A 17,304-nucleotide genomic window follows, 5' to 3' on the forward strand; every position below is an offset into this window, starting at 1 on the left:
AACTCAAAGCCCGCTTTATATAAAGGGGCTTTTAGAGCTTATTTCGAGAGCAAGTCTTGTAAAGAGGGTTGAGAGCTCTAAAGAAAGGGGGAAAAGGGTGTGCTAGGGTTTCTAGTGGGTTTGGTGTGAGAGAGACCGATCTTCTCTTGTAATCTCTGAATCTTATAGTGGATTTTCTCGTCGCCTCTGCCGTGGAGTAGGCTTTTGCCGAACCACGTAAATCTTTGTGTCTTTGTGTGATTGCTTGTGTTTATTCTTTTGTTTTACTTTGCCATTGAAATCACATAATGTTGTTTGGGGTTTTTCACAGCAATAAGAAATAACAAGAAGGAAGCTAATCAGAGAACATAACTTTCAGTGATCGGGAATCGTATCGGATGTTCACCGGAGAAGGTAGAGCTTTCCCACCAGAAGGAAGTTCTTAGTTGATTTACTTTCTCTTCCCCTCATCTGAGTGGGAGAGTCTTCTTTTTAAAAGGGGATCATACATCTTACGTTAGTATATGGCCCACATGTCACTCTTCAATTGGTTAGGGACCAACAGAACCATATTCTATATATGTGCTAGTTTGAGCCTGACGTCTTTTGTCAGGTGGTCATGAGATCCGATCTCTAATGGCTGACAGGAATCATGACATTTGTTATCAAAGGAAGATAAAAGGTGATCTAGTAATGTTTGTTGGATTATCTTTCACCACGTGATGGGATTTCAAAGGGCAAAACTGATTTTTTCCCTAATGCTGTGTTTGGTTGCCTTAAAAATGGGACTTTTGTAGCATTTGCACGGGGTTTGAAAAGCCGAATGGCGTTTGGTTGATTTTTTTGGCCCAAAACTCCTTTTGACTATTGGGATTGTCAAAAGCTTGTCTGGTGACGTGTAATACAAATGAGAGCCCATTTGCATACCACTAAATCGGAGTTTTTCTTGTGGGATTTATTTTGGCATGGAATTTTCAACCACTTCCACCTTTTGCCTTTACAACCAAACTACACTTTTGAAAGATGCCACCTATCTCCTCTTTGACTGACATCCAACCCATCTCCCGTTTGACTTCTAATTACAAACAAATCCCACTCACCAAAAAGAACGAAACACAACCTAACACGGGTTGAGTTTGGGTCAGGTTCGGGTTGAGGGTTTGGGCAACCCGACCTGGGAAAACCCGACATTTTTTTTGATTTTTTTTTAAAGCTTAAAAGCTCAGGTTGAACTTGGGCCAGGTCGGGTTCGAGCTGGGAAAGAGGGTTCGACCGGACCCGAGTTGCACCCCTTAGAATCTCATCAAAACATGGGAGTGCGTTTATCAGTCCCCTATATTTCTACGAGAGGAGTGGGGAGAGGGAGAGTCGAACAAACAGGAGAGGAGAATGGGATGTGATGTATTACTCTTGCTGTTCTTCGTCAACGTGCTAGTCTCCTCCACCGCAGGTAAATCCTCTCTCAACCATTCTCTCTCTTAGGGTTTCGATTCGTGCTATTAGTGAAATTAGTTGGATTCGAGCGATTGGGTTCTTTTGTTATTCATTGCTTTTTTACTTCTTCGTGAATTCCCTAATTCAGAACTTTTGGTGTGTAGTTATTCTAGAATTACAATTTTCCTTTTCTTTCGTTATAGATTCTGTCACATAAAGTTTTCTCGAACTAGTTTCATAGATTTTCTGTGTATTTTATGTCTACCCATTTGGTAATTTATTAAACTAGTCTGATGAACGACAACTAAAAGAAATTAATACATCTCGTACGTGTATAAGAGGATAAATTATTACCTCGAAAGAGTATTTATTCAATCAGGTTGAACCAGGCACTTTTAGACATTTAGTGTGAGTTTGAGTGTTCACCCAAATTGCATTTTGGTCCTTTCAAGATTCTAGTAAGGCCCAAATTGCAATTGGGTTGTGCTTCAAATGGATTCTTAATTTGTTATCCCTTGTATAGGCACCGCATGTTCACATAAAATATACTGAAAATTGGATGCTTGTCTACTCCATTTATCAGTTTTTTCATATACAGTTGTATGAATCTTCTAGTTAGGATGTGACTCCTGCTTTTAACTCTCACAGCTTCAGTTGCTTTCATTCATAAGTTGGCTTATTTTAACTTTCAATTGCTGACCACCTCCTGGTTCCTTTTTCTATAGTTAAACCATTGGCTTGTGTCGGGACCTATACAAAATTCTTGCCTACTCTTTTGCTTGAAGAATACTCGTTTTATTGGGCCTAAACAAACGGGTTTTATTGAATTATATTTCCCAAAGTTTTAACTGAAAACCCTAGATACATAGGGTCCTTGTTGTGCATGATTTAGGGTGTCAAATCGGGTCGGGTGCGTTGGGTTTTCTAGAACCTTATGACGCAGGGGCGGATAGCGGATACTCTTATATGACCAATGCGGGGAAGGAAGGATAATTTCCGCGTCTCTGTTTATAGGGAATTACAGGATAAGGAGGTTGAATGCTTATTCAAGAAATAGTTTGGCAAGAGAAGGTGGGTAGGTTTCGGCTACAATTAGAAGGGTAGAAGTTAAGATAAAGCGAGGATGGAAATATGGGTGTTGGAGTCGGGTTTCAAGAACTCTAATTAAGGGAGTTGGGTTCGGTCAAATATAGTTGGGTGAAGAAGAACATGGAATTAAGGGCTGCAATGGGGTAGTAGTAAGATGGATTAGGATGGGCTTTTATTTGTTCCTGGGTTAGTAAAGGGCTGCAGTTTACGATGGACCTTTGGATCTTTTACGGATGGATCTTGTGGTGGAAGTGTGGAACTAGATGGTTGAAGTAGAAAAGGCTACTTCAATGGAGAAGGGTGCTGTTGGAATCCAAGCAAGCAAGGAGGATTGGTGGGGAAGAAGATGAAACAACAATCTTGGTTCTTGTTTTGCAAATTCAATCCAAGAAAAAGATGAACGTAAACAAGGAATGAAATTCCTAAAAAAAAAAACTCAAACTTTATTCATAAAATCAGCCATCCAAAACGTTTACAAGGAAGCCATATTTATAGGCTTTTGTTTGGATCTCCTAAATCTCCTAAATTTAGGAAACAAAAGAAAAGATAAACTTCTAAACTATCTTTTCCTACAATATCTCTAAAAAGTCCTAAAATGACTCAAATTTCTATAACTTAGATACTTTTTTTGAACGGCCAACTTATAAAAAAAAAACTCTAAATAAAGCTAATTAAAATTTGGGATCAATGTAGGCCGTTGATCTGCATGCTCGGATGAGATGCATCTGCATCAGACTCCCCTTCTTGAAAAGAACTCGACCACAAGTTCGGATCAAGGTGTATAAAAATGTGGGGAATAAAGATCGGCACGGTAGATGCGCTCTTCGCTCCGACTTCAAATTGAAGTCCTTTCCAACGAACCAAGTATTTCCATCGGCCAGGCACTCGTGCATGTTTGGGCGGGCGATGAGACTTGATTCGATTTGAAGTTATACCATCAAGAAACTCTACGATCTGGGATAGCTTAGGAAGAAAATATCCGTTGCAACTCTCTCTACGATCTTTGTCTGCCGTCTCATAGATTTGCTCATGATGCTCTAGTATGTTGTTTATGGTTTGAAGATCTACTGGATGTTTACACGATTTCGGTCGAGTGGCTCTGGCTCTCCATGTGCTTTGGATTACGTTAGCGGCATACTTGATGCGCAAGTAATCTTTTCGAGCGATTTTCTGACAAAACCAACGTTGAATCGTTACGGTGGAAGTAATATAACTTTCAAATTCTTTCCGAGCACGATACATACGCAATGTCTTCTGAATGATAAGACATGCATCTTTCCTTCTCGCATGAGCTTTGGCCTTTTGAATCTTCTCGACTTCCGGTGCTCGTGGTGGTGGTGGTACAAAGGAGTTGATCTGGCGAGCTCTCGTTTGATGAGCTTTCTCAAAATTTCTTCGTTGATATTCATCTAATGCGAACCTCTTTAAGAAACTATCACGTACCTTCGTCCCATCTACTAAAAGGAGGATATCCCAACTGGCGTCGCTCTAGAGTGCATCAGGTATGGGAACCCCCCTTCACAAGGAGCCTTCAAATTAAACTTTGACGGATCTAGCATGGGTAACCCGGGCCCTTCCGGAATCGGGGAGTTTTAAGAGATGATCAAGGAAACGTTATTTGGGCTTACTCGGGTCCCATTGGGGTCACGGATTCAAATGAAGCTGAGGTGAGAGCAGCTCATTATGGTATTAAGTTGTTATACTTTGATATATTGGAGAAGGTTGAAATTGAAGGAGATTCGAAGAACGTGATAAGTTGGATTTGTGGCACACACTCATTCCCATGGAGATTTGCTCCGTGGTTTGATGAAATCCAAGATATTATTGGTGGCCCTCATCATAAGGCGTATCATGTTAAAAGATCCGCTAACGTCGTAGCCGATAAGTTAGCCAAGGGTGGAGTAGATAGGGAGAGCATCCAATCGTTTGACTATCTTCCTCCTTGAGACTTTCTCTTCTTTTCCCTTTCTGTATTGTAACGTATATTTCCTTGATCTTGCTTTGGGCTTTTTGGCCCCTTTTAATAGATTATACTTACCTATTCAAAAAAATAAAAATTAAAAATTAGAATACAATCTAAGAAGATTTTTACAGAGAAGAAGCAGAAGGATATATGACATCCAAATAATGCAAAGAAGACTAAAAAGTACTGAAAAAATCAAAATAAAATATGAGAAGGTTTTTACAGAGAAAGGATATATGACATGAGATTTTATACGGTGTAAGCCCTTATAGTCCCTTACTTTTCAAAAAGTATTGTACGAACCTCACTATATGATGATCCAAACCGCCCAAATGATGGGCCATAATGTAAATAGGTTGTGCCCAAAAAATCATTCCCATAAGAAGATCCTAGCCCTCTGATCTATGAGTTTTGCATGATATACCGTTCATCTATATATCGGAGGGTTGGGATCAATCTATAGAAATGATTTTTTGAACCAAACCTATTTACGTTATGGCCTATCATATGTATGGTTTGCATCATCCTACACTGTGGTCTGTACAATACTTTTTGAAAATAGGGGATTGTAAGGGCTTACAGTCTTAGACCATATAAAATCTCCTATGACATCGAAATAAGGCAAATAAGAATAAAAAGTAGTGAAAAAATCAAATCAAATCCGGAAATATAAACAGGATGGTGAAATTCATGGATCGAAAAAAAAAACAGAAGTGTTGCTTGATAAAAAAAAATAGAAAGAGGAAATCTCACATCATAATGATAAAGTTGCTTATCGTTAGATAATTCCACTAGAAAGTGATTAGCCTTGACCATGCATATAGTTCTCATCTTTCCATATCCTGGCCGTGCAAGGAATCGTTCTGTTTTGGATGATGCTGGAGGTGGTTTTGATCCTTCTTTAATGACATGAGCCTCTGCTTTTTCTGTCTCTTGCAGAGAGTCTCTGAATGTTTCGACCCAAAGGCAAAGAAGAAGAAGAAGAAGCGAGGCTAGAAGAAGGCATTTGACTCAGATTTTTACTCGGAAGAGTCTGACTCGGATGAGTTTCAACATCGCGTCCTCTCCCTCCTCTTTGTGAGGAGGATCCTCCTCTACCTCTCTGAGAGCTTCCAGCAGTCGTCTTCGGTACCGGCGTCGGTGCCGGAGGAGCTATCTGGCCGGCCGAATCATTTCTCCGGCCACCGCCTCTTTGTCTAGACACGTCTCGATCCAAAGGCAAAGAAGAAGCGAGGCTAGAAGAAGGCATTTAACTTGGATTTTGACTCGGATGAGTTTCAGCACCGCGTCCTCTCCCTCCTCTTTGTGAGGAGGATTCTCCTCTACCTCTTTGAGAGCTACCAACAGTCGTCTCCGGTACTGGAGGAGCTCTCTGGCCAACTAGATAATTCCTTTGGCCATCGCCTCCTCGTCTAGACATGTCTCGATCCAACGGCAAAGAAGAAGAAGCGATGCTAGAAGAAGGCATTTGACTCGGATAAGTTTCAGCACTGCGTCCTCTCCCTCCTCTACCTCTCTGAGAGCTACCAGCAGTCGTCTCTGGTATCAGCGCTAGTGCCAGAGGAGCTTCTGGCTGGCCAGATCATTCCTTCGGCCATCGCCTCCTCGTCTAGACATGTCTCGATCCAAAGGCAAAGAAGAACAAGCGAGGCTAGAAGAAGGCATTTGACTTGGATTTTGACTCGGAAGTTTGACTCTGATGAGTTTCAACACCGCGTCCTCTCCCTCCTCTTTGTGAGGAGGATCCTCCTCTACCTCTCTGAGAGCTACCAGCAGTCATCTTCGGTACCGGCGCCGGTGCCGGAGAAGCTCTCTGGCCGGCCGGATCATTCATCCGGCCATCGCCTCCTTGTCTAGACATGTTTCGATCCAAAGGCAAAGAAGAAGAAGCGAGGCTAGAAGAAGGTAATTGACTCGGATTTTGACTCGGAAGAGTCTAACACGGATGAGTTTTAGCACCGCGTCCTCTCCCTCCTCTACCTCTCCGAGAGCTACCAGCAGTCGTTTCCGGCCCGTATGGGGTGCGGGACGCGGGTACGTCCCGGGTACGCACCCCATCGTTTTTTTTTAAAAAAACCTGTTTTTTGCATCGGGTGCGTTGTGGGTGTGCACCTAGATGCACCCGACACGTTTTAAGTTTTGTTTTTTTTAAAATTAGGTGTCGGGGGGGGGGGGGGTGATGAAAAAGTTAAAAAACACTTAAAACCAAAACAAATTAGGTTTTCTCTCTATCGCAACTCTCTCCCGACGCCTCTCGGTCTTTGGAAGCCTCTACCTCTCTCGACGCATCTCCCTCTCTCCGTCTCCGGCTCTCCCTCTCGCGAAGGTAACTCTCTCTCTCTAACCCTCTCTCTACTCCTCTCTCTCTCCACTGCTCTCTCTCTCTCTCTCTCTGTATCTACTGTTCTGTCTCTCCTTTTTTTTTTCTTTTTACAGAGGCTGAGATTATGACAACTGATTGTGTTTTTCAAACCTAGTAGGCCCTATTTTTTTGAGATTATAAGAACTGATTGTGAGCCCCAAACCTGTTATTAGGGCTGAAAATCAGTGGTCATAATCTGAAACGAACAGGGCCTTAGAGCTGGGAATTGGACCAATTGGTTGTCATAATCTGAAACTAACAGGGCCTTTGGACTTACAGTTGGTTCTCAAAAATCCAAAATAAACAGGGCCTAAATGTAATTTTCAGTCCAATAATCAGTTTGATAGTAGAAAATTAGAAATATGGTGGTAGAATTGATTGTGAGCCCTGTTTTTTTGAGATTATAAGAACTGATTGTGAGCCCCAAACCTGTTATTAGGGCTGAAAATCAGTTGTCAACTTGTCATAATCTGAAACTAACAGGGTCTTAGGACTTACAGTTGGTTCTCAAAAATCCAAAATAAACAGGGCCTAAATGTAATTTTCAGTCCAACAATCATTTTTTTCCTCCTTTTTTTTTTTTTGTGTGACTGAAAGATCTGAAATAATGTGCTAATAGGTTAATAGGTATCCTATCTTGATTAGAGATGCTCTTATGTAGACATTTAAATATGGTTTCATTGTCTTCTATTGCAGTTGCAGACTTGCAGGTTATTGAAATGAAAATATTTCAGATAGTCAGTCAGTTACATAATACTGGTTTAGTGGTTTGTCTATATATTGTTAGTTTGTTTTTTTAATTTTTTGTAATTTTAATAAATATATAATAAAATATTCGGCGTACCCGAACGTACTCGCACCCGGGTTTTTTGGAAAATCGCGTACCCGTGTCGTGTCGTACCTGCACCCCGTACCCATGCTTCTTAGTCTGTTAGATGTGTATATGTGCCTAAGGGCATAGTGGTCATTGTGCCTTAGTTCTCTTTTATATAAATACATAAGTGAGGGGGAGCTATGCTCTAACTCACAGTCTTTCTCTCTTTTCCTTCTCTTCTCTAACTCTCAACAATATCCATCACTTGCATATGTTTCCATATGTTGTTGTGATTTTTACAAGATTTCTACTGAAATTTTCATCCTAATCCGACATATTACCATTTTCATCACGACTAAAACACATACTGAAGCTGAAACCTTAAACCTGAAACCTGGCCTCCTTCATGGTGTCTGCCTTCACACGCCTTGAGTCAGAAACCCCAATCGGACCTGCATGTGTTGTGATGAGCTACTATCCAGACAGTAGAAAACCTCTAAAGACTCAAAAACCATGGGTTGTGCTTCAAATGGATTCTTAATTTGTTATCCCTTGTATAGGCACCGCATGTTCACATAAAATATACTGAAAATTGGATGCTTGTCTACTCCATTTATCAGTTTTTTCATATACAGTTGTATGAATCTTCTAGTCAGGATGTGACTCCTGCTTTTAACTCTCACAGCTTCAGTTGCTTTCATTCATAAGTTGGCTTATTTTAACTTTCAATTGCTGACCACCTCCTGGTTCCTTTTTCTATAGTTAAACCATTGGCTTGTGTCGGGACCTATACAAAATTCTTGCCTACTCTTTTGCTTGAAGAATACTCGTTTTATTGGGCCTAAACAAACGGGTTTTATTGAATTATATATCCCAAAGTTTTAACTGAAAACCCTAGATACATAGGGTCCTTGTTGTGCATGATTTAGGGTGTCAAATCGGGTCGGGTGCGTTGGGTTTTCTAGAACCTTATGACGCAGGGTCGGATAGCGGATACTCTTATATGACCAATGCGGGGAAGGAAGGATAATTTCCGCGTCTCTGTTTATAGGGAATTACAGGATAAGGAGGTTGAATGCTTATTCAAGAAATAGTTTGGCAAGAGAAGGTGCGTAGGCTTCGGCTACAATTAGAAGGGTAGAAGTTAAGATAAAGGGAGGATGGAAATATGGGTGTTGGAGTCGGATTTCAAGAACTCTAATTAAGGGAGTTGGGTTCGGTCAAATATAGTTGGGTGAAGAAGAACATGGAATTAAGGGCTGCAATGGGGTAGTAGTAAGATGGATTAGGATGGGCTTTCATTTGTTCCTGGGTTAGTAGAGGGCTGCAGTTTACGATGGACCTTTGTTTTACGGATGGATCTTGTGGTGGAAGTGTGGAACTAGATGGTTGAAGTAGAAAAGGCTACTTCATTGGAGAAGGGTGCTCTTGGAATCCAAGCAAGCAAGGAGGATTGGTCGGGAAGAAGATGAAACAATAATCTTGGTTCTTGTTTTGCAAATTCAATCCAAGAAAAAGATGAACGTAAACAAGGAATGAAATTCCTAAAAAAAAACACTCAAACTTTATTCATAAAATCAGCCATCCAAAATGTTTACAAGGAAGCCATATTTATAGGCTTTTGTTTGGATCTCCTAAATCTCATAAATTTAGGAAACAAAAGAAAAGATAAACTTCTAAACTATCTTTTCCTACAATATCTCTAAAAAGTCCTAAAATGACTCAAATTCCTATAACTTAGATACTTTTTTGAACGGCCAACTCATAAATAAAAAAAACTCTAAATAAAGTTAATTAAAATTTGGGATCAATGTAGGCCGTTGATCTGCATGCTCGGATGAGATGCATCTGCATCAGACTCCCCTTCTTGAAAAGAACTCGACCACAAGTTCGGATCAAGGTGTATAAAAATGTGGGGAATAAAGATCGGCACGGTAGATGCGCTCTTCGCTCCGACTTCAAATTGAAGTCCTTTCCATCGAACCAAGTATTTCCATCGGCCAGGCACTCGTGCATGTTTGGGCGGGCGATGAGACTTGATTCGATTTGAAATTATACCATCAAGAAACTCTACGATCTGGGATAGCTTAGGAAGAAAATATCCGTTGCAACTCTCTCTACGATCTTTGTCTGCCGTCTCATAGATTTGCTCATGATGCTCTAGTATGTTGTTTATGGTTTGAAGATCTACTGGATGTTTACCGATTTCGGTCGAGTGGCTCTGGCTCTCCATGTGCTTTGGATTACGTTAGCGGCATACTTGATGCGCAAGTAATCTTTTCGAGCGATTTTCTGACAAAACCAACGTTGAATCGTTACGGTGGAAGTAATATAACTTTCAAATTCTTTCCGAGCACGATACATACGCCATGTCTTCTGAATGATAAGACATGCATCTTTCCTTCTCGCATGAGCTTTGGCCTTTTGAATCTTCTCGACTTCCGGTGCTCGTCGTGGTGGTGGTACAAAGGAGTTGATCTGGCGAGCTCTCGTCTGACGAGTGTTCTCAAAATTTCTTCGTTGATATTCATCTAATGCGAACCTCTTTAAGAAACTATCACGTACCTTCGTCCCATCTAGTAAAAGGAGGATATCCCAACTGGCGTCGCTCTAGAGTGCATCAGGTATGGGAACCCCCCTTCACAAGGAGCCTTCAAATTAAACTTTGACGGATCTAGCATGGGTAACCCGGGCCCTTCCGGAATCGGGGGAGTTTTAAGAGATGATCAAGGAAACGTTATTTGGGCTTACTTGGGTCCCATTGGGGTCACAGATTCAAATGAAGCTGAGGTGAGAGCAGCTCATTATGGTATTAAGTTGTTATCCTCTGATATATTGGAGAAGGTTGAAATTGAAGGAGATTCGAAGAACGTGATAAGTTGGATTTGTGGCACACACTCATTCCCATGGAGATTTGCTCCGTGGTTTGATGAAATCCAAGATATTATTAGTGGCCCTCATCATAAGGCGTATCATGTTAAAAGATCCGCTAACGTCGTAGCCGATAAGTTAGCCAAGGGTGGAGTAGATAGGGAGAGCATCCAATCGTTTGACTATCTTCCTCTTTGAGACTTTCTCTTCTTTTCCCTTTCTGTATTGTAACGTATATTTCCTTGATCTTGCTTTGGGCTTTTTGGCCCCTTTTAATAGATTATACTTACCTATTCAAAAAAATAAAAATTAAAAATTAAAATACAATCTAAGAAGATTTTTACAGAGAAGAAGCAGAAGGATATTTTTTTTTTGAGAAGTAAGAAGCAGAAGGATATATGACATCCAAATAAGGCAAAGAAGACTAAAAAGTACTGAAAAAATCAAAATAAAATATGAGAAGGTTTTTACAGAGAAAGGATATATGACATGAGATTTTATACGGTGTAAGCCCTTATAGTCCCTTACTTTTCAAAAAGTATTGTACGAACCTCACTATATGATGATCCAAACCGTCCAAATGATGGGCCATAATGTAAATAGGTTGTGCCCAAAAAATCATTCCCATAAGAAGATCCTAGCCCTCTGATCTATGAGTTTTGCATAATATGCCGTTCATCTATATATCAGAGGGTTGGGATCAATCTATAGAAATGATTTTTTGAACCAAACCTATTTACGTTATGGCCTATCATATGTATGGTTTGCATCATCCTACACTGTGGTCTGTACAATACTTTTTGAAAATAGGGGACTGTAAGGGCTTACACCATATAAAATCTCCTATGACATCGAAATAAGGCACATAAGAATAAAAAGTAGCGAAAAAATAAAATCAAATCCGGAAATATAAACAGGATGGTGAAATTCATGGATCGAAAAAAAAAAACAGAAGTGTTGCTTGATAAAAAAAATAGAAAGAGGAAATCTCACATCATAATGATAAAACTGCTTATCGTTAGATAATTCCACTAGAAAGTGATTAGCCTTGACCATGCATATAGTTCTCATCTTTCCATATCCTGGCCGTGCAGGGAATCGTTCTGTTTTGAATGATGCTGGAGGTGGTTTTGATCCTTCTTTAATGACACGAGCCTCTGCTTTTTCTGTCTCTTGCAGAGAGTCTCTGAATGTCTCGACCCAAAGGCAAAGAAGAAGAAGAAGAAGCGAGGCTAGAAGAAGGCATTTGACTCAGATTTTTACTCGGAAGAGTCTGACTCGTATGTGTTTCAACATCGCGTCCTCTCCCTCCTCTTTGTGAGGAGGATCCTCCTCTACCTCTCTGAGAGCTACCAGCAGTCGTCTTCGGTACCGGCGCCGGCGCCGGATCATTTCTCCGGCCACCGCCTCTTTGTCTAGACACGTTTCGATCCAAAGGCAAAGAAGAAGCGAGGCTAGAAGAAGGCATTTAACTCGGATTTTGACTCGGATGAGTTTCAGCACCGCGTCCTCTCCCTCCTCTTTGTGAGGAGGATTCTCCTCTACCTCTTTGAGAGCTACCAACAGTCGTCTCCGGTACTGGAGGAGCTCTCTGGCCAACTAGATAATTCTTCTGGCCAACGCCTCCTCGTCTAGACATGTCTCGATCCAACGGCAAAGAAGAAGAAGCGAGGCTAGAAGAAGGCATTTGACTCGGATAAGTTTCAGCACTGCGTCCTCTCCCTCCTCTACCTCTCTGAGAGCTATCGGCAGTCGTCTCTGGTATCGGCGCCGGTGCCAGAGGAGCTTCTGGCTGGCCAGATCATTCCTTCGGCCATCGCCTCCTCGTCTAGACATGTCTCGATCCAAAGGCAAAGAAGAACAAGCGAGGCTAGAAGAAGGCATTTGACTTGGATTTTGACTCGGAAGTTTGACTCTGATGAGTTTCAACACCGCGTCCTCTCCCTCCTCTTTGTGAGGAGGATCCTCCTCTACCTCTCTGAGAGCTACCAGCAGTCGTCTTCGGTACCGGTGCCGGTGTCGGAGAAGCTCTCTGGCCGGCCGGATCATTCATCCGGCCATCGCCTCCTTGTCTAGACATGTCTCGATCCAAAGGCAAAGAAGAAGAAGCGAGGCTAGAAGAAGGTAATTGACTCGGATTTTGACTCGGAAGAGTCTAACACGGATGAGTTTCAGCACCGCGTCCTCTCCCTCCTCTTTGTGAGGAGGATCCTCCTCTACCTCTCCGAGAGCTACCAGCAGTCGTTTCCGGCACGTATGGGGTGCGGGTACGTCCCGGGTACGCACCCCATCGTTTTTTTTTTAAAAAAACCCGTTTTTTGCATCGGGTGCGTTGTGGGTGTGCACCCAGATGCACCCGACACGTTTTAAGTTTTGTTTTTTTAAAAATTAGGTGTCGGGGGGGGGTGATGAAAAAGTTAAAAAACACTTAAAACCAAAAAAAAATAGGTTTTCTCTCTATCGCAACTCTCTCCCGACGCCTCTCGGTCTTTGGAAGCCTCTCCCTCTCTCGACGCATCTCCCTCTCTCCGTCTCCGGCTCTCCCTCTCGCGAAGGTAACTCTCTCTCTCTAACCCTCTCTCTACTCCTCTCTCTCTCCACTGCTCTCTCTTTCTCTCTCTGTATCTACGGTTCTGTCTCTCCTTTTTTTTTCTTTTTACAGAGGCTGAGATTATGACAACTGATTGTGTTTTTCAAACCTAGTAGGCCCTATTTTTTTGAGATTATAAGAACTTATTGTGAGCCCCAAACCTGTTATTAGGGCTGAAAATCAGTGGTCATAATCTGAAACGAACAGGGCCTTAGGGCTGGGAATTGGACCAATTGGTTGTCATAATCTGAAACTAACAGGGCCTTTGGACTTACAGTTGGTTCTCAAAAATCCAAAATAAACAGGGCCTAAATGTAATTTTCAGTCCAATAATCAGTTTGATAGTAGAAAATTAGAAATATGGTGGTAGAATTGATTGTGAGCCCTGTTTTTTGAGATTATAAGAACTGATTGTGAGCCCCAAACCTGTTATTAGGGCTGAAAATCAGTTGTCGTAATCTGAAACTAACAGGGTCTTAGGACTTACAGTTGGTTCTCAAAAATCCAAAATAAACAGGGCCTAAATTTAATTTTCAGTCCAACAATCATTTTTTTCCTCTTTTTTTTTTTGTGTGACTGAAAGATCTGAAATAATGTGCTAATAGGTTAATAGGTATCCTATCTTGATTAGAGATGCTCTTATGTAGACATTTAAATATGGTTTCATTGTCTTCTATTGCAGTTGCAGACTTGCAGGTTATTGAAATGAAAATATTTCAGATAGTCAGTCAGTTACATAATACTGGTTTAGTGGTTTGTCTATATATTGTTAGTTTGTTTTTTTAATTTTTTGTAATTTTAATAAATATATAATAAAATATTCGGCGTACCCGAACGTACTCGCACCCGGGTTTTTTGGAAAATAGCGTACCCGTGTCGTGTCGTACCTGCACCCCGTATCCGTGCTTCTTAGTCTGTTAGATGTGTATATGTGCCTAAGGGCATAGTGGTCATTGTGCCTTAGTTCTCTTTTATATAAATACATAAGTGAGGGGGAGCTATGCTCTAACTCACAGTCTTTCTCGCTTTTCCTTCTCTTCTCTAACTCTCAACAATATCCATCACTTGCATATGTTTCCATATGTTGTTGTGATTTTTACAAGATTTCTACCGAAATTTTCATCCTAATCCGACATATTACCATTTTCATCACGACTAAAACACATACTGAAGCTGAAACCTTAAACCTGAAACCTGGCCTCCTTCATGGTGTCTGCCTTGACACGCCTTGAGTCAGAAACCCCAATCGGACCTGCATGTGTTGTGATGAGCTACTATCCAGACAGTAGAAAACCTCTAAAGACTCAAAAACCTTACAATTATCATAAAATCTTGGGTACCAAGCTTCAAACATTAATAACTCTTTTGATTGGTACGATGTGGTCCTACCTCCAATCAAGCAACAGTAGAGTTGAGGATGCCTCACAGTTATGAGTCAATGAGGGAGATGCCTCGCAGTTATGAGTCAATGAGGGAGACCTCTTTCCGAGACCTTCTTCATATCCTTAATCATGAATGGGGCCTCTGGTATTATACCATAAATTTCTTAGCTTTTTATCATATATGCCTTGAATTCATGCATACATATACACAAAAATGTTGTGTGTGTATGTATAATTATACGAGAATTTTCTCTTTTTGAATTGATAAATGCTATAGTTCACTCCCGAAATTCTCCATTTTGATCTAAATAAACACGCATTCTAGTATACAATATAATTGTTGAATTCATTACAATCAGGAAATTCTGGTGGAGTTTGCATTTCTCCTGGTGGTCGCTTTCCTCCATTTTCATCTGAAGGGAAACCTCCGAGAAAAGTAACAAAGGGGCCCAAAGATTTGACCCTTTGTAGGTTGTTCCGGAAAAGGACATGTTGCGATGTGACCCAGACGCATCCTGCCTTGCTATCTATTAGAAGGCTGGCTTCTGCTGGGGAAGCCAGCCAAGACTGTTTGCATTTATGGGAACTTTTGGAATGCTCCATCTGTGATCCACGTGTTGGAGTTCAACCCGGACCTCCTCTGATATGTGAATCTCTTTGTGATATGGGTTTTCAAGCTTGCTCAAATGCATATTTTTCTGTTGATGTGAAGAACCGGGTTGGTAATCTTATTATTTTTGGATACTCAATGTGATGCGGATTGTAGACCCAATAAGTGGTATATTTGCCCATTAGGACTTTTAGGTATTTATTTGTATGTTATTTAGTCTCCAGGTTTTTTATTTCCATAATATTTAGTTTTAGGGCTTTTATTTTCCATGTTATTTAGAGTTAGGGAATTTATTTCTTTTTCATGGAATTTTATTTCAATTGTCTAACTCTAAACCATAAAACTAAATACCATGGAAATAAAAATCATAGAAACTAAATAACATGGAAATAAATCCCTAAAAGTTCTAATGGGCAAATATGCCACTTATTGGGTCTACAATCCACATCATTCTCCCCTTCTTGAAAATATCAACTTTATGATTGGATGATGTTCTTTTTGTCTCAGGTTCTATCACCGTGCGGGTCAAGTGACATTGTTTGTGGTAGGGCTGCTGAATGGGTCTCTAACGGAACAGAGCTATGCCACCTTGCAGGTTTCTCTGTACATGTATCTGGGGACACTTATGGGAACACTGAGGAACCCTTTTGCTATGGTGGGAAAGCCAGTCTAGACTCAATTGCTGATTCTTGGAAAGTTTCACAACCAGGGGTGCCTCAGAAAGCTGAAAACATGGAACTGTTCGAAGATTTTCACCAGTGGGTGAGGGAAATGCCATTTATTGAAAGGGTTTCATGGGCCATAGGTGGGATGGTTCTTACTGCAGGCCTGGTGTTTATAAGGTTAGTCTTCGCTCCTATATAAACTTTCATATTTCAAATCTTTCCGTTTTAGTTCTTCCACTCAAAGTTCGTTCAAATTGTAAAAATCAAAATTCCTGGTGGATATTCTCCTTTATAATTTCTAGTCCAAATTATTGGCCAGCTGTCATCTAATCAAGCATCCACTTATTTGTTTCTGTACCTTGAAAACTTCTTTTTCTTCCACTTCATATCTATGTGTGCTCGATTGATTTCTTATTGTGCTCATTACTCGGTTGTTTCTTATTGATAGATTGATATGAACCTTTATTTTATTGACAAGGGTGTCCCCAGCTTTCAAGGATAACCTTTGGCTTGTTTTGTGAATTGGAACCATGTTGTAGGGTTTATTTTGTGGTTTATATTTTTGATGGGTTGGATGCAGCAAAAGGAAGAGCCATAGTCACCGTCAGAAGCAAGCGGCTGTTCTTCGTGCGGCTAGGAAGCTAGAAGCAAGGGTCAATCAACAGTCTTTCACTGGTCAAGGGCGTAAGATTGGAAGCAGATGATAAACACCTTTTTTGTCTTGTACCTGTTCTACTCTAGGTTTTCTGAATTTTTTTTTTAAAAAAAAATAAAAATTGGTAGCTCTCTAGGTTTTCTGAATTATTCTCTGTTTGTATATGATAATGGATTAGTATGATTCTCAAGTTTTTTTTTTTCTGAAAATGCTGGCGTGCTCTTATTCTATCCTTGATATCACATCATCATTGTTGTTCTTGCCTGACATACCACTACCATGTCGTTATTGTGATTTTTATTAAGAAGTAATGTCATCAAAAAGATTACTTGATCTTATCTGGAAACATATCCTGGAATTCTTTTATTTACATCAGTTGTTGGCACATGTGAAGCCAGATGATGCAATCCAACCTAATGCACAAGTAGGTGAAGTTTCAACTAAGGGGAAAGAAGAAGGATCGAACCTGACCCGTATTGTGCTTTTTCAATAGCATCATCACAGTTGATACAAGAGCCATGGTTTAAATTTCTACCGAATTTGAATATCAGAATAGCTGATATAGTCATCATTCGGTGGGTCAGGTCCACTTACCTTTTATTTTCTTCATTTTTCATTTTTCCAATGGATTTGATTGGAACAATGGAGAAACCGACACGAAATTACCGAATTGCCCATCTCCACGGAAATAGAAATCGGAACAACCAAAATGCATAAACCAAAATCTTAAGTGTAACGGTGGTATACTGTATCAGTATCTATTACATTATGGTCTGGGGATTAATTAGTAGCATAGGGTTATTTTGAGAATTTACTAATAAAACATTAAAGAGGAGAGAGGGGAGGGGGGTTTATTAAGAACGGTCGTAACTCAACTCAACTCAAGTCAA

General features: G+C 40.6%; 1 protein-coding gene across 1 annotated transcript; it reads left to right on the top strand.

The window, feature by feature from the left end:
* Window positions 1–1,192: 1,192 nt before the first annotated feature.
* LOC143883931 (folate receptor family protein) lies at window positions 1,193–16,519 on the top strand. Its single transcript, XM_077387259.1, has 4 exons — window positions 1,193–1,429; window positions 14,844–15,202; window positions 15,602–15,936; window positions 16,340–16,519. The coding sequence occupies exons 1-4, from the start codon at window positions 1,369–1,371 to the stop codon at window positions 16,461–16,463; spliced, it is 879 nt and encodes a 292-aa protein (XP_077243374.1). The 5' UTR covers window positions 1,193–1,368; the 3' UTR covers window positions 16,464–16,519.
* The last annotated feature ends 785 nt before the right edge of the window (window positions 16,520–17,304 follow it).

Source organism: Tasmannia lanceolata, unplaced genomic scaffold (genome assembly GCF_043159265.1).
Source record: "Tasmannia lanceolata isolate RefF3 unplaced genomic scaffold, GAP_Taslan_0.1 ptg000002l, whole genome shotgun sequence".
NCBI classification, from domain to species: domain Eukaryota; kingdom Viridiplantae; phylum Streptophyta; class Magnoliopsida; order Canellales; family Winteraceae; genus Tasmannia; species Tasmannia lanceolata.